Source organism: Cervus canadensis, chromosome 3 (genome assembly GCF_019320065.1).
Source record: "Cervus canadensis isolate Bull #8, Minnesota chromosome 3, ASM1932006v1, whole genome shotgun sequence".
Taxonomy (NCBI): domain Eukaryota; kingdom Metazoa; phylum Chordata; class Mammalia; order Artiodactyla; family Cervidae; genus Cervus; species Cervus canadensis.
The window spans coordinates 91,427,777-91,450,967 of record NC_057388.1 but is presented as its reverse complement, the minus strand read 5'-3'; the positions used below and the strand labels follow the sequence as shown (position 1 = coordinate 91,450,967).

General features: G+C 42.4%; 1 protein-coding gene across 2 annotated transcripts in view; it reads left to right on the top strand.

Moving 5' to 3' along the window:
- CHCHD3 (coiled-coil-helix-coiled-coil-helix domain containing 3) overlaps positions 1 to 22,833 on the top strand; it is a 283,851-nt gene extending 261,018 nt beyond the window's left edge. For both annotated transcript variants that reach the window (XM_043463744.1, XM_043463743.1), the window contains 2 exons: positions 8,522 to 8,657; positions 22,103 to 22,833. In XM_043463744.1, coding sequence (XP_043319679.1) covers positions 8,522 to 8,657; positions 22,103 to 22,126 — 160 coding nt within the window. In that variant the 3' untranslated portion in view covers positions 22,127 to 22,833. The remainder of the gene's footprint in view (positions 1 to 8,521; positions 8,658 to 22,102) is intronic.
- Positions 22,834 to 23,191: the final 358 nt, after the last annotated feature.

Genomic DNA, 23,191 nt, shown 5'->3' with positions numbered 1-23,191 from the left:
AGGGTAAGACTTTCAAGACCACATCTCCTCTCCTCCATGGACTCCGTAGATTACCCTCAGCTACCTCCTCGGAACAGCTGTAGCACTTCCCGATGTACACCCCCTCCCTGGACCCACCGTACCGCCTGCTCTTACCCGTGAGCTTTATGAGGGTGTTTCTTTCACAGATATGAGTATTTCTCCCTCCTTGTGTTTCTACACACCTTTACTTCCCCCTTCACTATGTGTTCGCCTCTGTGATGTCCAGGTGGCGTTTTTCTGCCTGGCCACTTCCTGGAGGTTTGCTGGCATGGCCTAGGGTGTCCTCTTTGGGGTTTCCCTCTTGGCAAGGGTAGACCCTCAGCCTCCGCCCCTTCAGATCGTCACCAGGACAGGAAACATACAGGAGGCCCAGCTCTAGCCCTCTTTCCACTCCTCATTATTAGCACTGTGACACTTCTGGGGCTTTCCTGATAGCTCAGTTGGTAAAGAATCCACCTGCAGTGCAGGAGACCCTGCTTCGATTCCTGGGTCAGGAAGGTCCCGGGGAGAAGGGCTAGGCTACCCACTCCAGTATTCTTGCGCTTCCCTTGTGCTCAGCTGGTAAAGAGTCCGCCTGCAATGCGGGAGACCTGGGTTTGATCACTGGGTTGAGATGATCTCCTGGAGAAGGGAAAGGCAACCCACTCCAGTATTCTGGCCTGGAGAATTCCATGGACTGTATAGTCCGTGGTGTCTCGCAAAAAGTCGGACATGACTGAGTGACTTTCACTTATGGCAGATCAGTATGGATAATTTTTTCCTTTACTTGTCACTGCAATAAATACATTTGCAGTTCTTTCAGTTAAAGAGAGTCAGACACATTCCTCTCTGGGTGTACCTAGTATTTGGATCTTACTTTCAAAATGTTAGTGGAAAGAAGAGTATCACCTAATGTAATATAACACGCTATCTCATTACAGACCTAAAATTTTATCTTAACCCAGTTTTTTAGACTGTGTCACAGTCATTGAGATATGTGGCAGGTTTGAAATGTTTTAAACTGTTCTTGAGTTTTCTTAGTAGTAAAAGCACTCTCTCAGATTTGACCACCGCAGGGAAGAGGTAAGGGTACTGGCATGTAGTTTTATGCTTGGGTGACTCAAATGGAATTTCACCAAACATCTCACCCCCCAGTCACTCCTCAGCTGAGAAAGGAGCATAGACAGTTCATCCCAGAGGGTAACTCTTTTTGAAAAATTATAGGTGCCTAAAAATAGGGGCTTAACATGAAAAGTGTGTGCTTGACCATATTTCTGCACAAGCTGCGGGTACCACACTGCTCAACTGGAAGATGCTCTTGATTCTATGCTACTGCAATAGTTAGATTGCATTGATGAAAATGATATAGTAAGTCCTATGAAATAAATATTGCTCCAAATATGGAAGGATTATCTCTGGAAGGTTGTGTCTGGTGTTCTGTCAAACTTGATCTTGGCATGTCTTCATTTCAAGTGTCCTCTTTCAGGAAAACCTGCTAGATTTCAGGACTGGTGCCCTCCTGTTGGCTGTACAGGGGACAGCCATGTCAGCTGTATCCAGCTCTTCCTCTCCTAAGCCTGAGGACTTGAGCAGGAAGGATGCGTGGTGAACCCTTCCAGAATTTGGAAACAAATGCCTGTTTGTTCCAGGCCTGTAGGCTGGAACTTACAGCCTCTCCTTTCCCTTGTCCTTCCTCATGGATGGGTTAGCTGCTCAGCCTGTCCCTCTGCTCTCTCTCCATCTGGACTGATATGGCTCATAATGCCTTCCCTTTCTTCTCCAGGAGTCACCTCAGATTCTGGAAGGTTCTTTAGCGTCCCAGTATCTTAGCGTACTACCTTCCCCATCTTATTCCAGCTCCTCCTATCTCCCTCCTGCCTCCAGATCTGGGCCTTGATCTAGGACCAGTTTCTCCAGTTTTCTCCTTCCTGGCCATATGAAGTAGTAAAGCAATGGAGTGGTTGCAGAAGTGTTAGTCACTCAGTCATGCCTGACTCTTTGCAACCCCATGGACTGCAGCCCACCAGGCTCCCCTGTCCATGGGATTCTCCAGGCGAGGACACTGGAGTGGGTTCCCATTTCCTTCTCTGTGGTTGCAGAAGGCAGTCCCTAAGTAGGGAATATGATGGAGACTGAGTAATCCTGAAAGTTACCACCACAGCCCTCCTACCAAGACGAAGCAACCAGAAACCTGTCTCAACATTTGTTTATTGTTGACAGATCTGAAACTGGGCTCCTGGCCTCTGGTTATTTCCAGGGGATCCCCTACTTGACTCAGAATTCGTAAGCTGTTACTGTGTGTGGCTACTCCCAGCTCTCCAAACCATCTGCTGGCAGATGTCATGAACATAAGCACTAAAGTTTGCTCTCAGAGAAAGCAGAGGCATCCAGAAGGCTTGGAGTCACCAGACTGTGGGTGTATTCACCCATGGTCTGAGGAGGTCTATTCTCTCCATCTTGGGGCCTGTCTCTATATTCCAGGTACTATGGACAGGTCTTCCTGCTGGCTTGAAAGTTACTTCAAGAGAATCCTCAGGCCAGTGCTCACTTGCTGTTCACTGGTAATGGATGTCCACTTGTCTGGAACATTGTATGTTCAGTTTCTGTTCTGCTCAGAGTCAGAGTTCTGTTTAGCACTTTGCTTACAACTTATCGTTCTCATTATAAGACTGTACACTTCTGTCTCCTGTGCCGCCAACCACCGCCGCTCCCCGCCCCCAGTTTGGGAGTCAGTGGAAGGCAAGGAGCACATCTTATTCAGCACCTACCATGGTGAATGGCATGTAATGTATCCTTGATAAATGTGGCTTAATGTTTGTTGTTGGAGTAACTGAGTAGACAAAGAGATGAAAGAACTAGCTCTCATATTTTCCATCCTTAGCCCAATTTCAGTGAACATTCTAAAGTAGCAGGATCGGGGAAATGGAAATAACTCACAAAACCTCCTAGGTAAAATAACTTAATGTAATTTAAAATTTTGTTGGTATGAATGCAGTGGGCTTCCTAGGTGGCACAGTTGGTAAAGAATCCGCCTGCCAATTCTGGAGATGTAAGAAACACTGGTTTGATCTCTGGGTTGAGAAGACCCCCTGGAGAAGGAAATGGCAACCCACTCCAGTATTCTTGCCTGGGAAATACCATGGACAGAGGAGACTGGTGAGGTACAATCCATGGGGTCCCAAAGAGTCAGACATGACTGAACATATACATACACACACACACACATGAGTTCAGAGTACTATATAGATGCATGTATTTAAAATAAAAGAAATCCAAGGGCAGTGCATTGTGTATGCTCAATATTAACATTTTCTCAGTTGTCTAATTAAAATTATTTTATAAAGTCAGATTTGCCACATTTTAATCAAAATAAAATCATGAGAATGGTGATGATCATGGTCTGGTGCTTTTCCTGGCCTTAAAGCCTTATTGAGATATTTAAAATAAAAGTCATTTGGTGTGTGTTAAGATGACTTGGTCTCATTTACACACTGATGAAGCCTTTGGAGGTTCAGATTTAACATTTGGTCCTGGACGTGTCTTCATTCTACAGCTTGTAGGTCTTTTGATGGGGCAGAGAAAATTTTTTTGATGAGGTGATAGACAAACATCATAGCTAGTGTTCATTTTGTAAAATAAATAATTTTAAAAATCTTTTTATTTTGCTTTTTAAGATTTTATAGCAAAATGTATATGAAGACAAACTGAAGCAGAGAAAGCAAGCAGCTTTTGGAGATGTTAAGCTGCTTCCAAACTATAATTGTGGAAATTTGATTACAGCTCAGATAGAAACATCATTAATAAAGATGGTTAGCAGTTATTAAGAATGTCAGAAAAGCTTGAAATTGAGTTGTTTTTCAGATCTTGCATTGTTAGAAAGAGGCTGTTTACATTTTATTCTGAAAACTATTGTAATTTAAAGTAAAATTAAAAATGAAAAAACTTAATAGAAGATAATGAATACATTTGAGAGAAATACTTCCTTTATATTACATTTATGATAGCTTTATGACACATGATAAGAGAAATTAGTGAATTACTAAATATTGGCAAGATGCTTGGCAGTTTTACTTTTGTGTTGTGAAAGAAAAGCAGAAAGACCCTGGACTTAGCAATCTAGTGAAACATTATTAGCATGGAATTACAGGTTTTTTTTCGCATTGTGCTGCAGAAGTTAGAGCTCAACGTTTCACTCCCTGGGTGTGTCATGTACCTGCTTTTAATGTAATAGGTAATCATTTAATGAGGCCACCAGATCCCACGAAGGATGCATCGTTGCTACCCTGACAGCCATTCTCGTATCCACCCTGCACTTAGAATGGTTTTTGTGTTCCTGAGAGGTTCAGGAATTGCGCCTGCTCACTTTTATATGACTTCTTAAGCCTTCTGAGTGGCGTGAGGAGGGCTATCTCCATATTTTTTTCCCTTCTCTGAAATTACCTCATTATCCTTGTGGTTTATATTAGAACTGAAAAGATGGGTAAGTAGTTTCCTTGAAACAGAAAGCTCAGACCCACATCAAAGAAGTTTCTAAGACATGAAAGTAGGAAAGGCAGCAGCCAAATCAACAGATAGCTCTAAAGCAGATAACCAAGTAGAAACGTATTACACCAGAGCCTTAAGAAGAGAGTCCTGAATACGGCTTGTTTACCTCAACTTCATTTTTACCAAAGTATCTTAATTTCTCTTTGACCAGTTAATTCCCAAGTTACAGGAAACTCTTTGAAGGAAATGACCAGAAACAGTAGTGATAATTTTTGTCCATCACCATGATATTTTAAGAACTTAGCCTTCATTGGGGACCCCCCCCCATCCCCGACGAAGTTTCTACAATGGATCTGTCATTGTTATAAGAAAAATACTTGAAGGTATTTTCTAAGCTACCTTTTCAATGAATATTAGTGTTAAACGCAAAAAAAATTGATATGTTACTGGCTAGAGAATACCTACCAGAGTGCTTCTTTGCTGGTGTTCTTTATCCAGATATTTGGTCTCTAATTCTGCCATTGGATGCTATGAGTGAGGTCCTTGGCCTTGAAGTGCCACCATGGGGTGAAGTGGGGTGGGGATGGGAAGGGCCTAGCCCCAGCTTCTCGTGCTGGTGAGAAAGAGGGAAGAGAGAGGGAACAGACTGGGAGTAGACCAGAGTACAGAAGGGACAAAAGGGGTAGAGAGACAGGTGTACAAGTGGTGGGATCCATCAAAAGTCCCCAGTAATTTCAGATTCACTCAACTGGATTTTTCTCTTTTTTTTTTGAGTAATATATATTTCCATATGTCAACTGTGTTCTGCCAATTCCTTTTTGGTAAGTATGTTTTTGGATAACTAACTGTTCTCTCTCTCACTTCTTTATTTATAGTTTTGAGTTCTCCAAATATTTCATCTTTCTCTTTTGTTGTTCACTATTTTTGTTAATCTTTTCATACCAACAAATTAAATTGTTTAAGTGTCTCTTGCAGCTAAGATTTAATTTTCCTTCTTGGGTATCTTGAAATTCTGCCTTGTGTTATTTTTACCTAATAGTGGCTTTTTCCATCAGCAGGAATGGAAGCAGTCAATAAAAATCAATTGCTGACTCAATGACTCTACAGAGGGTTTACCATAATGCATATTGGAAATGACTTTCAAACCCTTTTCCTGAATGGAAGGTGCCATGCTTGGGTTTTATGGCCTTCTAATGTTAGACAGTAATCTCATTTAGCATTTTCCCAAAGTGAAAACAGTGCATTAGGGCAGTATAACAAGCATTGCAGATCAATATAGAGACAGAGCTTTGCCCTTACAGATTAATCCAAGCAGAATATACCAGAGTCTAGTCCAGGAACTGGAAGATAATTACACTGCTCCCCATCCTCTCTTTCCCCCATTCTGCCATCTAATCATCAATACAGGCTGACGTGTATACAGAAAGGATTTCAGAAAATGTCTAATTTGCATGTGCACAGATACACACTCTCACACAGACCTAACTACCATACAGGAAATCAAGGGCCCTGGAAGTGAGTAGTATTGATTTCTGGTGATAAAAGTATGTTTTGACACCTTGCAAATCATAAATAACTCATGGACTTTAACTTGCAGGACTAATAGCTAAACCCAAGATAAATGCTTACTTATACCTTAAATAACCCCATTCTAAGGAGCCCATAGTATTTGATGAATGAATCCTATTGTGAGTAGTCTTTTTAGAAGGGGAAAAAACTCTAGCATGTTCCTGTGATGAGCAGTATGTGGCAGCTCATTCTTTTCGGTCTTTTACTGCATGTTAATGGGGAGGGGCAGCCTATCTGGTCGGGTGCTTCTAGCCTTCTCGCCCATCTCTTCTCCTGCTTTAAATCCAAGGTATATGGAGGGATGTTGGTCATCAACACTGGGATAGAATGTAACCCTGCTTGCTCTTCAGCTGTTAGAAGCATTAGTCGTACACATGCTTGTCTCGGCTCACCTGATGCTTAATCCTCTTTTATTATTTGTTCAGATGTGTGTCTTGCTATAATCAGTCAGTCGTGTCTGTGCTTCTGTCCTTTGAAGCACAGCTGACTCCTCTTAGATACTGATGTTCATGGTAGGGGATTAGGGAAATCCGTGTCCAGAGACATTCACAGACATCTGAACTTGAGAATCTTAAAGCTAAGATGGGATTGGACTTAAATTCTGTTCTTGGGTATTTGGCAAAACAGTAAGGTAATGAATGGAAAAGTACAATGTTATCTCTCTGTCTTCTTTTTCAGAGGGTAGTAAGAAGTAAATTCCCTTAGGGACCAGTAACGTGGTTTGCATTTCAGTTTTCTATTCTAACTATCTCTCTCTCTCTCTCTCTCTATATATATATATATATATATGCTTAGTGTTGTATAAAAGTAATGAGAAGACAAATCTTCACCCAGGGGTTTCCTTATTGATGAGAAATATTTCTCCTGTGTTCTCTAGGGGTATTTTAGAACCCATCAAATTTAAAATAATGCTATTTTCAAGATTAGTATGGAAATAACAAATTTAAATTTCGAGAAAAGAACTGGTAAGAAAGGCTAGAACCTTTTGTATTAAACAGATTAAAAAAAAAAAAACTCCCTAGATTAAAGTGATAATATATATATGTTTTTCTGTGTGTTTATTCCTTATAATCCAAGTTCCTCTACCATTTTTACAAGAGTATTTCAGTTTTGTTTGTATAATCCATTTGGTATATTTTATTATTACCATTTTTCAAGTGTCTATTGTCAGCTTTTTGGAAGCATTTATGTTAGTACTGCATATTCACTGAAAGCACTCTAAAGTCTTGAGGTTTGTAAGTGTAATTAGTAAAACTTTAGCTCAGGAAATGAAAAAAAATTTCTGTCCACTCATTTGTATTCTGAGCAGTTTATTGCATGCCTTCTATAAGAAGGATCCATGTCAACAGCTGAGATCACAGAGAAACTAAGATGCAGGCAGTCCCTGCCTGGGTTTTGCATGCCAGTAAATCACAGCCGAGTGTAGTGCAGTCAGTGTTAAGCACACAGTGAAGGAAGTTAATACAGGCGAGAGGGTCATCATACAGGGGATGATAGACTCTGCTGTGGGTGGAGAGAGCTAGTGAAAGCCATACAGAGGTTATACTCCAGTACTTAGCTCAAGGTTTGAAGATGGGTAGGTGTTTTCCTACAGAAGAAAAAGGCAACCCACTCCAGTATTCTTGCCTAGAGAATCCCATGGACAGAGGAGCCTGGCAGGCTACAGTCCATGGGATCGTGAGAGTCAGACTTGACTTGGCAACTAAACCAGGTGTTTTCCAGATGCGTAGAAAAGGGTGAGGCTTGGGTGCAGAGCATTTCCAAAATCAAGAGCAATGGAGCAAAGACATGGAGGGATGTGGAAGAACCAAACCCTGAATGTGGTCTGGTCAGGCTGCAGCTTGTATGGGGTGGGGACTGAGGCAAAAAAGTAGGCAGGAACCTGGTCCCAAAGGACCTGCCTGTTGACCATGTATTTCATTTGGAAAGCAGATGCTGTCTAGACTTCCTGTGAGAAGGAACCTTTTGGGAGGGTAGGAGTGGAGGGTGAAAGCTAAGAGAGAGAGACCAGAGATTCGTGGCTTGAATCCAGGATATAAATGATTAAGAATTAATGTAACAACAGTGAGGATGGAGAAAGGACTGGGCTGCAGGATCTCCAGCTCTGTGACCCACCGGAGGTGGGAGCGGAAGAGAACATCAGGCTCCCAGGTTGCCGACCCGGCTGCCTGGGCTGCAGAGTAACTGACCCCATTCACGTGGTCACATTTTGGGTTGGATAGGAGTGCTGCTCTGTCCAGAGAGACTCATGAGGGTGTCAGTTAATAGAATGAGTTTCATGGTAGTCACTTATCTTGTGGAATATCTTTCTTAAAAGGTCAAAGAAAATTATTTCTCTTAAAGTTTTTTTTAATTATTATTTTTTCATTTGCAACATTTATATGTTGATGCTTTACATATTTTTTAGCCTTGGTCTTCATTCAAGTTGAAGCCCATTTGTCTCAGTGGTGCCTTTTTTTGTTTCCAGGCGGTATGAGTATCACCCCGTCTGTGCTGATCTGCAGGCCCAGATTCTCCAGTGTTACCGCCAGAACACCCAGCAGACCCTCAGCTGCTCAGCTCTGGCCAGCCAGTACATGCGCTGCGTCAATCAGGCCAAACAGGTGGGTGTACGAACCAAGCTACCGGGGGCACCAGAGGAATAGAAAGACTGCCATCCAGGGCACTGGGAAGGCCTTGGTAGGTTAACATGTGTGACAAGCTCTGTGCGGTCACGAGTTGATTAAGCTTTCATCCAGGTGGTGGTAGGAAGAGTCCATAGTCTCCTTGTGTTCCACCTGCAGAAAAAAGAAAAGATTTTACTTAAATAATACCCTTTCTAGTTGCCCTGAACTTTTGTCCTCTACACTGTAATTGTGTCCTTAAGGTCATTGCCCCATATTCTGGGCCAGTAGTCAAAGCCAGCAAAGAGGAAGGATACGCATTAAGGGGCCAACAGCTTCAAGTTCATAAACATGTAGTAGTCATGCCGAGGGCCTGGTTTAAAAAAACAAAAGGCAGACACAGAACAGAAACAACCCCTCCGCACTCCCCACCCCGCAAACGCAAGCACCTGTCAGTCTTCTGCCAGCTGGTAGAGCCCACTCAGTTGGGCGGGGAAAGAGAGGCCAGAGATGGACTTAGGAAGCAGTTCCCATTGCTTCTGTGTTCCATAGCCACATTCTTCTGATCTTTCATAGCAGAATAATGGATGATCACAGGACGTGTGTTCTCCCTAATTTATGTACTTTAGAAAGCCAATGATAAACCCTGAAGCAAATTAACAATTCTGGCAGGTCACATAATTGCCTATCATTTAACTGATTTAACAGTTGAATATAGGTGGTTCTGAGAGATGAAAATTGTTGGAAACCATGGTTCTTTCTGCTGACAAACTCCCTAGAGTTGACCTTGTAACCCAACTAAATCTAGTGTTTGAGTTGCACAGCATGCCTTCCCTAAGTCTAATTTGCTGTAGTTATAATAATGCCAGTTAGTATAAATTTCTAACATGCTGGAAACATGGGAGGGTCAGTATTGTCTGGATAGCTGGAAAATAACAGCAAAACTAGTGGGAAAAACTGGAACCAAGATTTATTACAAGCCTGTGTTGTCTTTAAAGACCTTGTGGCTTGAGGCTTTTACCTGTTTCACTTCTGTGGCACTTGTCTGACTGTCCATAGTGTGCCAGAAATTCCTTTCTTTCAAGGTTTTTAGTAGAGGTAATGTTGCCAGTGCTAAGTTAGCTCATTTTATTTATCAAAAGCAGCTTCTGATGTGCTCTTAACAGCCTCCAACCAGCTATGTCAATACTGACTAAAGCACGTGGAACCTGTAAGTTGGATTCATGGATCTTTCTAGCTTGATGTAGGTGCTGTATCAAGGGGAGGGTGGTAGTCCGTGCACAGAACGGCGGGGACAAAGTGTGTATTTCAACACCGGCGTCTTGTAACACAGGTGCCCGTGTCCACAATGTGATCTGTAGCATCGCTGAAGCAGCGCCTGCAATGGCGTCCAGAGTGTTGACTCCGTCCTGATTGTCTGGGTTGTGTTGAACTGTCTATACACCACCTGGTGAGATCAGTAGCCTACATTCATAGAGTAAGACAAAATTACCTTGTGACAAATCAGATGTACCATATGGTACAGCAGAGAGTTTGAACTGGGCAAATCTGGGTTTGTATCCAAGCCCTGTTTTTTACCAGCTCTGTAGCCCTGAGCCTTGTGAAGTGAGGTCCTATCATTTACAGTGTTGTGAGGATTCCATTTCTATAGAATATTCAGCGAGTCTAAATTTTTTCCCTTCTTGCCTCAGTTGTGCCAAAACCAACTTAGACAAATTGGCCAAAACAGCAAATCACTACTAGTGATTCCCAAGGGGACCTCCAGTCCTCCCTACCCCCTCTCATCTGCAGTCTAATAAAATGCTATTTTCAGTGAGTGTGTTTCTGGTGCCTATTGTTTTTGCAGCTGTTATATTCAAGTATTAGAATTGGCATGTATAACACTAGGTAGTATTAAAATGATATGTCCACAAAACCTTTTAAACCTAAGATGAGCGGCATTGAAATGGGAAGTAACCAGGAAACAGTAACACCCTGTACATCTATAGATTTAGATTTCAAGGTCATTTCACATCCATCCTCTTATTTGTTTTTTTATGACAACTTGAGATGTAAATAGAGATGGTTTTATTTTCACCATTTTACAGTTGAGAGAATTGAGACCCAGGGAAGTCATGATGGTAAATTTAACAACTAGACCAAGATAGAGCTTGCCATAAAACAACAAATTTAAAAATAAATAGTGTTTGGCTTTTGAGTTGGGTGTGTGAAGAGACATCCAGTATCTACGAACTCAGAAATAAAGTGGTGAGGGAAGGACAATAACGATGGAAGTGAAAGGGGAAAACCTGAAGATTGAATGAAGCCATCTTTGAGATGGAAAGTAACAAATAGAGAGGGGTGGGATTGGGAAGACTAAGACCAAAGGTGCAGTTCAGCGCTGTCCTGTTTTAGGACCACGCCAGAATGGCCAGGGGGGCTACATCAGTATTTCCTGAGCAGTCACTTTTCCACTAACACCATGTTTTCCCATGTGTGTGAAGTTAGCCCAACTTTGTGACCCCAGTTCTGCCCCTGTCGTTAGAGACCTTGGGCAGGATACATGGTCCTGATCCTTCATTTGTTGTTACAGTTCCTGACCAGTCAACACCCCTTCTTATGTTTCCTTGTTAACTCCAAAGAACAAGTTGAACATGCTAAGATACTAAACATAACAGCAACCCATTAGGTCATGTTGTCCATTTCCTGCTCAGTACAAGAGTTTTCCCCTTGGAATACTTCCAGTAGTCAAATCCACTCCACTTTTAAATGACTCATAAGATTGGGCTTTCACTGGTTCCCTTGGGGCATTGTTCTCTAGACTAATAGATTTCACTGATAAGAAAATTTCCGGATATTCCTTAGCCTTACTTTTCGTTTCTTATTCATCCATTTAATTCGCATCAGTCTTTCTTTAGCTAGTCTTAAACAATTCCTCACGGTCAACACGAGACATTTTAGACCATTACTTCCAATGTATTAAGTTATATTTTCTTCATAATGGTAAAGAGATATTAAATTGCTGTAATTATTACTACTAAGACTTAAAAGCTACTGGCTAGCTTTATGAGATACAGCATTTAAAAATATAGGTGGACATTGATTGATAGACTTATGTGTCTTTAATTTCTCTTATCTGCTTAGCTTCATAGCTTTTTTTTTTTTTTAAGCCTTATAACCTTCTATAAACTCCTCAAGATTGAATTACCTGTTCTTACCAGCAAAGCCTGATTCACATTCAGTCTTGCTTTCATGTACCTCACAGGAGAATGGGAGGGAGGGAGCAGCGGGAAGCCAATAGTACTGGCCCACTAGTGGGCCAAAATGTGCCCAAGTTCTGCTTACAAAGGGGATGTGTAGAAAGAGCCTGCTCCCCAGGCTGCACTGCCCTGCTCCCTGGGACCCCCTTCACTGGCCCTCAGTTTATTTGCAGAATGTAGCTGCTTCGCAGGTAGCAGTTCTAAGCTTTCCAGCTCTTTCCCCAGCCCTGCTGCTATTAACAGAAAGGTACAGAAGCTGGCTGGATTCTTGAACATCCTGTGTTCGCCGGAGCGGGGAGTTTATGGGGACTGCTGGAACACTCCAATCTAGTCTCAGTGACCTGGGCTTCGGTTTCGCCTTCGGTAAATTAAGGATTTGAACTCAGTGATCCACAAAGGCCTCCTAGCTGTTACGTATTCCACGTCTGAGAGCAAGCGGCAGACCGCACAAGCGCCCAGGTTCCTGAGCCCCTTCACAGTAAGAGACATGAGCTCTTTGGCACAGGCAGTGTCTCTGCTTTGGTGACCTCCAGCATTTGTGCCTCTACTTCTTAGACTTTGCTGTCAGCCTTGAGCTTCCCCCTCTGGAAGGAGAGCCACGCTTCTGATTGGTCTGCGTGTTGCCCGATCCTTCATTAAAGCGGGTACTCCTAGCAGCCCCAAGGAAGCCAGGGTGGCAGAATGAACTGGGAGGGGGCAAAAAGAGTCTCACCGTTTCTCCAAAGTCAGTGGAGTGAACAGTGGTGCTCTCAGCGCTGCCTGGCAGAATGGAGCCCCCGGACTAGTAAGCTGAATTGGAGAAAGCAGGCCACATCCCTCACCCAGCTCCAGGCTTCTCTGTCCTGGGCTGGCTTCCACCCTGTGCCCCACAGACCATGGGTGGTAAGGGATTATGGAAATAGAGCAGGAAGCCGGCTCTGGAGAGCCAAGGAAAGACCAGACTAGAAATAAAGGCCAGACCCAGGAGAGGCCCATGGGACAGAGGTGAACAAGGAGGCTGGAGCCAGATGGTGGAGGCTAGACAGAACTCCTGAACTGGAGCCAGGTTTAAATCAACAAGTGGGTAGTGGGGCAGTGACCAGGCTTGCAGCTCAGCTACAGGAAGGACTGAAATGAGGACATCTTATCAGTGAGTCAGCCCTGCCCTCACTTAGGCCTGTGTGCTCAGCCCTGCCCTCATTTAGGCCTGTGTGCTTCTCCTGACCTCTTTGAGGAGATCAGAAGGTTATTTGACCCAATAAATGATCCTAATATGAAGTGACTCCTTTCCAAGACTAGTGTACCTGATTCTCTGTTTTGAAAATATAAGCAACACCTCCAAGCTGTGGTTGTCCTCCAAGATCAGTGCCTGTAGAGGAATTTGCCATGGCACGATGTGTCGGTGTTCTTGAGAACAGTGTATTTTATCTCCCCTTGTACTTGGATTTACACTAGATCAGGGATCGAGGACATACATGCCTGTTATTTGAGTATGAAGAGCACTGAAAGGTAGCTTTCACTTTAGAAATCAGAATTCTTGAAAGAAAAACCTAGTGTTCAGAGCAAGCTGTGTTTTATCGTTGTTTTAAGATGAGCTATAAATTACATGCAAATGGTTTCATAGACTCAAGCTGTTAGAGCTCGAAGGACATAGAAATCACATAACCTAATCACATCTCTTCACTTGGAAAAATTAGCACCCCAAGAGTTTCAGGGATCTGTAGATGGGGCAGAGTCCACACCAGAATGGCTTGATGCCAGACTCAGTACGCTGTTCCCTGTAATGTCAGATCACAGACATGGATGATCAGATTGACCAGGGGAATGTCTTTAAAATACACATGCCTGGTCCATCCCCAAGAATCTCAGGTGGGACCTGAACATCTGAGCTCCCAACAGATTCCTCATGCGTCCATGGAGTCTGAGAACCACAGCTCTAGAGCCCCATTGGCCTGAACCGCGTGAGAGGTCTTTAGCCTCAGAGATCTTGCCAAGTCTGACTCCCCACTCTCAGGAGAGGCGGAGCTGCCGGTCACAGCCTCCTGGTTCTGAGCCACCTGCAGAGGTCTCATCAGATTGACTAGTTCCGTTCTCAGCCTCAGCAATAAATCAGATGTCTTAGACAGAGGGCAGGAGCCCCTGAAAAATAAGTTCTGCTCTCCCATTCTCTTGCCCCCACTGCAGCTGTGCATGTGTGCTAAGTCTCTTCAGTTGTGTCCAATTCTTTGTGACCCCGTAGACTGTAGCCCACCAGGCTCCTCTGTCCCTGAGATTCTCCAGGCAGGAATACTGGAGTGGGTTGCCATGCCCTCCTCTAGGGGATCGTCCTGACCCAGGGATGAAATCCAAGTCTCTTTATGTCACCTGCATTGGCAGGCAGGTTCTTTACCACCTGGGAAGCCATTGCAGCGCTAAGTGCTGCCAGATGAGGAACCACACCCGGTTTTCCTGGGCGGGAGGGAGGAGAGAGGCACCGGGCGAGGTAACAGTCCCCTGGCCAGCTCACACTTGTGACTGGACCCTTCCTTGGCTCTGCTCCTCCCAGGCGCCCGCTCCCCTCCCCTGACCCACATCAGAGACCCGTCTCCTTAGGCTGTTGCTTCCAATGCACACACATGTCCACCTTCAGGGAGCACCAAGATAAACTAGAAGGGTTCACCTTTTGAGAAGGCTTAAAAGGGAGCCTGCTCTTATTGTGTCTGAAGGCTTGTTTATCATGACCACCTAATGACGTTTCTTGGAGCTTCCCTCATAGCTCAGTTTTTAAAGAATCCGCCTGCAATGCAGGAGACCCCGCTTCGATTCCTGGGTCGGGAAGATCCTCTGGAGAAGGGATAGGCTACCCACTCCAGGATACTTGGGCTTCGCTTGTGGCTCAGCTGATAAAAGAATCTGCCTGCAATGCAGGAGATCTGCATTCAATCCCTGGGTTGGGAAGATCCCCTGGAGAAGGGAAAGGCTACACACTCTAGTACTGTGGCCTGGAGAATCCCATGGACTGTATAGTCCGTGGAGTTTCAAAGAGTCAGACATGACTGAGCGACTTTCATTCACTCACAATGACGTTTCTTAATCACCAGTGGGCCACTTATCCTCAGGAGGACGCATGGGCGTTGAGGAGAGCATTCCCATCCTTCCATGGGACCCCCCTTCAGATTTGGAGTCACATCAAAGCAAATGAAATTCCAAAGTTTAGATTTCTTACTCCAGCCTCTTCTGTCACAGGAGTCCTTTTCTAGAGCACCTTCTGAGAGTAATAGTTGCTTTATGGCATTTTCTTTTAAAAAAAAAAAAATCTGGTTTTAATAGAAGAAATAGTACTGTGGTAATAGACTCTTATTTTTCTTAATAGGCACTTCTTTTCTAGTGTTTATGCTTCAAGAGTTAGAAGTGCAGTATGTTAGTGTTTTGTCTGTTATTACAGCAAGTTGTATAAACAGTTAATTACTTGTAACTTAATTTGAATATCACACAGAGAGCATTTGTCATAAAAAGAGATGAAGCTAGACCCAGGCATAAAAAAATTAACCTGCGTTTCCTCCAAGAAGGAAGAATAAAGAACAGCACTTGCTGTGGGAAAGAGACAGATACTGAAAACAAAATAAGTTAGCTAATCGGATTTTCAGGTGGCCAGGAGTAGTACTTGGCACACAGATGAGGCACGCTTTGTGCTTCTCATAAATCGAATTGATTGATAACTTTCCCTTACTTCTCACAGTCTTTTCCTCCTGTCTTTCTCACTCCCCGTTCCTCCTCGGAGCTCCATTCTCTTCCACTTCCCACTTTTCCTGTCCCTCTTTAGTGAAAACTCAGGTTTGTCAGGACACGTGTCTGTTTCCAGGTAAACCTTTCCCTGGTAAGCCTGCCTTCTTCCGTAACCCAGCTTTACTAGGTCTTTTGAAATCCTGGTGAGATTCTGGGTAAGCTCAGAGAGACAAGCACTTTGAGTGGTTTTTTTTTTTTTTCCTGCACTGGGTCTCTGTTGCTGCGCATGAATCGGGCTTCTCATTGCAGCGGCTTCTCTTGTTGCGGAGCACTGGCTCCAGGGCGCTCGGGCTCAGCTGTGGTGGTACACAGGCCCACTTGCCCAGCGGCATGTGGAATCTACCCAGACCAGGGATCGAACCTTGTCCCCTGCATTGGCAGGTGAATTCCTAACCACTGGGCCACCAGGAAAGTCTGGTATCTTTTTTTTTTTTTTTAATAAAGACCAGGAACACTATTTTTATTGTCATGATAGTTGCGAGTAACCCAGGGTTACTGTAATTCCTCTTACATATATGGAGAGGCCCAGTAGTTGACACACTGCCAGTGATGTTCCGCCCCTCCAAGAAAGCAGTTGATGAGATCACTATGTAACTAAAATATTTGAGGAAGACCTTTAAGATCATCTTAATCAATGGAAATGACACGCAACCTCTTGTCCCCAGGGGCCCTGCTCCTGTCTGACAGGGTGCATTGCTAGCTTCTTCCTCGATCAGAGAGGCTTAGGAAAAGAGCTATGCGGGTGCCTGAACCAGTCTCTCCTTTGGGTAATTTACCCAGCTGTTGATAAAGGCGTTTCCGCAGGCCCCACTACGTGAATGATGAGCAAATGCCAGGAATTTCTTTCTCCACATTAAGATTAAGTGTTAGCAGTTCCTTAAATGAAGGAAGCAATTTTTTATAACTTGCAAATCTTCTCCCTCATTCTTTGGGGGAATTTCCTATGTTAATTTATGCAGTGTTAAATTTATGCAGAGTTGAAATTCAGCCCAACAGCAGTGACTTACAGAACCTATACTGGAAGCTGACTGATACAGACCCTCTCAGGTCTCAGGAGCCCTCCAGCCAGAGGTCCTTACTCCTGGATTGGGACAGGTTTTTATTGCATACTTGTGATACAGTAAAAACACGAAATGTTTTTACCAATTTGTTCATTGAAAAAAATTTCAACTTGACATTGTGTTTGTGAATGTCTCTGACAGAAATGAGGTGGTCTTGTACCACCTCCACCACCCATTGGTGGCAGCTGAGTGCAGTTTGACAACATGTGTATAGACCAGCCCTGGAAGACACAGCCTCACCCCCTGTGTCTTCAGGACTTGCCTGGGAATCAGGTGAACTGTTTTTAATACACATAGCAAGGTATTTTGTGACTGTGGTTACTTCTTTTGTGTTTTATATTTGTTCAAAAATGTTCTTTTATTGTCTTCCTGGTAAACTGGCCCATGATCCTCATACCATTCGAGGCCCAACTTGTCTCTCTTAAGAGAGTCTGACATTCTTAGCATTATGTGACCGGGCTGAAAAATTACCCTTCTGTGTTCAGTCAGGGTTACAGGGAGAACAGTAAAAAGGTTCCCTAGACTCTTGCCAATACTTTTAGCAGTTGCTTTCGATTATATTGTGGTCACTGTGGGTCATTTTGTAACACTGGAAAAGAGGTACGTGGTCACATGACTGTTGCTGCCACTGTGAGACCTGAATCTAGAATGAGGCACAGCCATGTGGTTTTGAGCAGGCAGGTAACAGATTATAACCTGCAAAGTGATCATTTTCTTTAGTAACTAAGTGCCCTTACATAACCTCAGTGTAGATCTCTTTACACTGACTTCCGTTTTGTATTAATAAATGATGTTGTGGCAAGGTTGTCTGTACATCTGGAGTTTATAGAGGTTCTGGCGTCTATAGTTGGAGAGACTTTCACAGATCGAGTCACAAGGGTGTGAGGATAAATGATAACTGTGGCATTGCCTGGTCTGTCTTACATGGTAAGTGCTTGATTTTTAAGCTTTCAAACAAATACAGAGCTCATACTTGAGTGATGGGTCTGAGAGAAGCCTCACGTTCTGGTGTTAATTCTGCAAGACGATTCTCTGTCAAGTGGAGTCTTCTACTTGATCTGCTTTGTCTTTCCAGTTTTCTCTAGACACATCTACCTCTTCTGATTCACTTCCTTCTTGACTGCATCATTGTCTTTTCTGACCACTTCTATATGCGTCTTCTACACACTGCTTTTATATCTTTTGTGCCTGGTGGACATTGGCTTCTTAGAAACCTGTCATCATGGACACTTCAGGATAACCTTTAGGGTATGCTCTTCACCCTGTGCTCCTTGATCCAGGATGCTTATTTGTCCTCCTTTTCCTTTTCATCCCCTTTCAGTCTCCTTTCTTCATCTCTAAAGACCTTTGAGCTCTTTCCCAAGCCCGCAACTTCCCTCTGGACCTTTACTTCTGGGATGTTGCATCATCGTCCCAGACCCAAAATTAGAGTCGTCTTCCTTATTCCCAAAATGACTCCTCCCGCTGATTTCCCTGTATCTTTTGGTCACACCACCTTTCTCCCTGTCACTGAGGAGCCTTCATGCCTAAGGTCTTGTCATTGCTTCCCACCCCCCTTCTGTTGTCTTTTTATCACTATTTCTTGTTCCCACCCTAGCTTCATTTCTAAACTGCCTCCACACACTTCTCCACTGAAGCCTTTGTGCTAAGGATGTCAGGATAACCTTCCTAAATGACATTTTCCTATCCAAAAAAAAACAAAAAAATTTGTTAGATTCCCAGGTTTTTTCAGTGGCCAATAAGGATTAATCCCAGCCTGACATTCACAGGGGGCCCTATTTATACTCTTTTCCTTGGTACATCCTGAGTGTCTGTCCTTTCCTCTAGCTGGGCCTGTCTCTCCTCCATTCTTCATCCCATGCATAATGGGTTTGTCCCCTCCTCTTGAGTCTTTACCAGTTCTTCCCTGCCTCATCCCTCCCCATCTGCAGTCCTTCTGTCTGTATATTCTGTCCATAGTGGAAGTTCATCTGAGGCGCCTTCCTTGATCACTCCAGCTGCAAAGAGTTATCCACTTCTGAAATAGGCAGCGCCACGCTGCTTTTGAACTAATACCTTCTCTGGAAGAGTACACAAAAAACTGGGAAATAGGAGAAAGGGAAAAAATGACTTTGTCTTATGTTTTCTTTTGTTCTTGAATCTTATACTGTGTACATGTATCATTTATTCAGTAAAATAAAATTTTAACTTATTTAGCATATTATTTTTTAAAACAGCAAGTTATTACTCTTTTTTTTTAAGTTATTACTCTTTATTATGCCTCTTTCCTCATATCACCTAACTCAGTATAATGAGTACCTAGTAGGAGCTTGGTTAAGAAGTTGGGTACGTGAATAAGTGGCTGGAAGTGTGAGGGATGGAAGGAAGACAGCATGAACAAATCAGAGGCAATCTTGGGCCTGACCCAGACTCTTCTTCTTGAGTAATTTCAAAACTAAAGAGGAAAGGATCACTTTTGTCTTCTTAAAGTGTCCTAAAAAATAGAGACAGTTTATCTCTAGCCCTAGCTAGTTAAAGTTTTAATCTGATCATTAAGAATTTTTGTTCATTTGTTTAGGATTTTGTATATAGAAAATCCTGAAAACCTAACCAAGAAAACTGTTAGAATTGATCAACAAATTCAATAAAGCTGCAGAGTACAAAATTAACTTATAAAAATCAGTAGTGTTTCTATACAAAACAGTGAATTTTCTTAAAAAGAAATTGATCCCATCTATCCCTTGTAGCTCAGCTGGTAAACAATCCACCTGCAATACAGGAGACCTGGGTTCGATCCCTCGGTTGGGAAGATCCCCTGGAGAAGGGAAAGGCTACACACTCGAGTATTCTGGCTTGGAGAATTCCATGGACTGTATAGTCCATGAGGTCACAAAGAGTCAGACACGACTGAGTGACTTTCACTTCACTTCACTGTAACATTAAAAAAACAACAAAATGCTTGGGAATATTTTTAACCAAGGAGATCAGAGATCTCTCCTCTGAGAGCTATAAGACATTGATGAAACGGATCAAAGAAGATACAGATAAATAGAAAGGTATTCATTAATTGGAAGAATTAATGCTTCTAAAATGGCAGTACAAACAGATGTCATCTATAGATTTTTTGCAGTCCCTATCAAGATTTCAATGCTTTTTTTAATACATATATATGAATATAGGAAAAAAGAAAAAAAAAACACTTCTAAAATTTTTTGGAACCACAATAGACCATGAATAGCCAAAGGAATCCTGAGAAAGAAGAGCAAAGCAGGAGCTGTCATATGTCCTGATCTCAAACTATACTCTGGAGCTATAATAATTAAAACAGTGTGGTGCTATCTATGGTATAGACACATAGACCAGTGAAACAGAATTGAGAGCCCAGAATTAAACCCAAGCACATACAATCAAATAATGTTTGACAAGGGAGCCAAGAGTAGTCAATGGAGAAAGTCTCTTCAATAAATAGTACTGGGAAAATTGGATATTCATGTGTCAAGGAATAAAAACTAGACCCCTGTCATATACCACTCACAAAAATTAACTCAAAATTGATTAAAGACTGAAGTAAAAGAAAACATGAACCTGTTAAAAGAAAACACAGGATAAAAAGCTCCATAACATCAGTGGTAATTAGTTTTTGGAAATTGTACCTAAAGTACAAGCAACAAAATATACAAGTGCGACTACATCAAACTAAAAAGCTTGTGTACAACAAAAGAAAAGTGAAAAAACAACCTAGAGAATGGGAAAAAAATATTTGCAAACCATGTTTCTGATTAGGGGTTAATGTCCAAAATAATATAAAGAATTCATGCAACTCAGTAGCAAAGAAAAAGATCCAATTAAAAAATGGACAAAGGATCTTAATAAATATTTTTTCAAAGATATATGAATGGCCAACAGATATATGAAAAGATATTCAATATCACTAGCCATCAGGGAAATGCAGATTAAGATTACAATGAGATATTACTTCATACCTGTTAGAATGGCCATCATCAAATAAACAGGAGATAACAAATACTGCATAAATGTGGAGAAAAGGGCACCCTTGTGCACTGTTGGTGGGATTATTAAATTGGTGTAGTAACTATGGAAAACAGTATGGAGGATCCTAAGAAAATTAAAAATAGAACTATTATATCATCCAGCAATTCCACTTCTGGGAGTATATCCAAAGGAAAAAAACCACTAACTTGAAAAATACATCTGCACTCCCATGTTCATAGTGGGATTATTTACAATGGTCAAAACAAAAACAACCTGTATCTATCAGTAGATGAATGGATACAGAAGTTGTGGTACAGTGGAATATTATCCAGCTATCAAAAAAAAACCCAAGGAAATCCTACTATTTGCTGCAACGTGGGTGGATGTTGAAGGCATTATGTTAAGTGTAATAAATTTGACAGAGAAAGACAAGTTTGTATGATCTCAGTTTTATGTCAAATCTATAAGCAAAAATCAAAACACCAAGCTTATATAAAAAGACAAATTACAAGAGGTGGCAGGTGTTGGGGGGATGTGGTGTGGTGGAGGTATTGGAGGAGGGTGGTCAGAGGCACAAACTTCCAGTTGTAAGATAAATAAGTACTAGAAATGAGTAACACTGCATTATGAAATAGGAAAGTTGTTAAGAAAGTGAATCTTAGAGTTCTCAGTACAAGGATAATTTGTGTCTTTTATTTTTATTGTATCTATATTAGATAATGAACATTAACTAAACCTATTGTGACAGTCATTTCAGAACATATGTAAATCAAACCATAATGCTGTATACCTTAAACCTTATACAGTGATGCATGTCAATTAATTCTCAATAAAGCTGGGGAAAAAAGAATTCTTCCTGTGTACTGTTCCTCACACCCACCCACACAGATAACGAAATAGAATGTAGGGGCCATTTCTGAAATGTGGGAATACTTACTTAGATGTGTGTAGCTCCACCCAGCATTGTGAGTTCATGAATAGCTGCACCCTGCCTCGGGTGAGCAGAAGTTTAAGGGACAGGATCTTGACTTTAACTGAGAGATGCCCTCTCTGCCCCACCCCACCGCCCTTGCCCCCTTGGCAATAGCTTTCTCCCAGACCATGCCACCAGAAAGCTCCCACACATCCCCAAATGTCCAGGGTAGTGAGACAGCTCCCCCCGTACCCTTACTCTCACAGGCCAGGCCGGGTTCACCCTTAGGGTTCAGTTGGATATGGTAGGGGGAGGGCTTATTTGGAGATTATTCATGATTCAGTAGTGGTGTTCATTAGAGGTAGTCATATTTCGAGGCTAGGAAGCATATGCCTTCCTATACACGTTGTTGAGGTGGATCTTTGAAAAGCAACACAAACAGTACTATGTACTTCCTGCCCATTTCTGGTCCCCTCCTTCTGGTGGTAAATCTTATGTTTTCTCTTTCTCTTGCAGAGCATGCTTGAGAAGGGAGGATAAAATCAACTTTTAGAAGAAGGAAAATTCCTTCAACGTTAATTCCAGAGGTGGAACATTTTTTTTTTCCCTAGTAAGAAAGCAACCCATTTAAAGAGAAGATCATTACAGAGAAACATCGGAGAGCAAATTCAGCAGAAGCGTATCACGGTTTGATCAGCAGCAGTTTGCAAAGCCAAAGCCTAGATCAGGGATCATCCTCCAAGGACATGGCGTGGTGTTAATAAACCCCATTTATGATGATTACAAAGAAAGGCAGCCCTCTCCACCGTGTGTACTTTCTATTCAACTTCCCCTTCTAACCAGGCTCCATCATTTGGTGAACCTGGGCTCCCACAGAGCCGGGGCTTGGAATCAAGGGCTGAGGTCCCTGGAGTGGGGAGAAGAGAAGGCCAGATTCCCTCCATCTCTGGCCAGCAGTGTTGGCGGAATTGGCTCCACTGTGGCATGTCAGGATTCTCCCTTTTCCTTTTCTGCCTTGACTGTCTGAAAGCTACTTTATTTTAACTTATTATGGTGATCATGTAAGAAGACAAAAAGAAAATGTACCTCTCTTACTGGAATAATGTTTCTGATTACAAGTGAAATAAGGCATTTTTTTTTTTTATAAACATAAAGGCAACCTGGCTTCTGCAACCTCTCCTCTATCATGAATACCAACATCTTTACTTCACTCACTATCAATAATAAATATATTTTCTGACAAAGACTGTCATAGTCTGGGGCCTTGTGTGTGTGTTGTTGTTGTTGTTATTTTTTCTTTTTTTGTTGGGTTAAGTGGTTATCCTTATGGAAATTGAGTTGATTTATAATGTTATTAATTTGCATTTGTGTGGTACCTTTCCTCTAAAAAGCTCCAACACATTTTGCAGAACCTCAGACAGGCAAAAGAGGGTTATAATTTGCTTCCCGGGTAGGTAGGATTCAATAAGATCTTTACAAATTGCATGAACCTTCCTTTCTTTGAGTCATCCTGCCTGGGGCAAGCACTAGTTCCTGGGTTAGGCACTTCTGACACTGCAATACTAGAAAAATGTTAAAAGGACAAAGAAAAACAAATTAACCCTG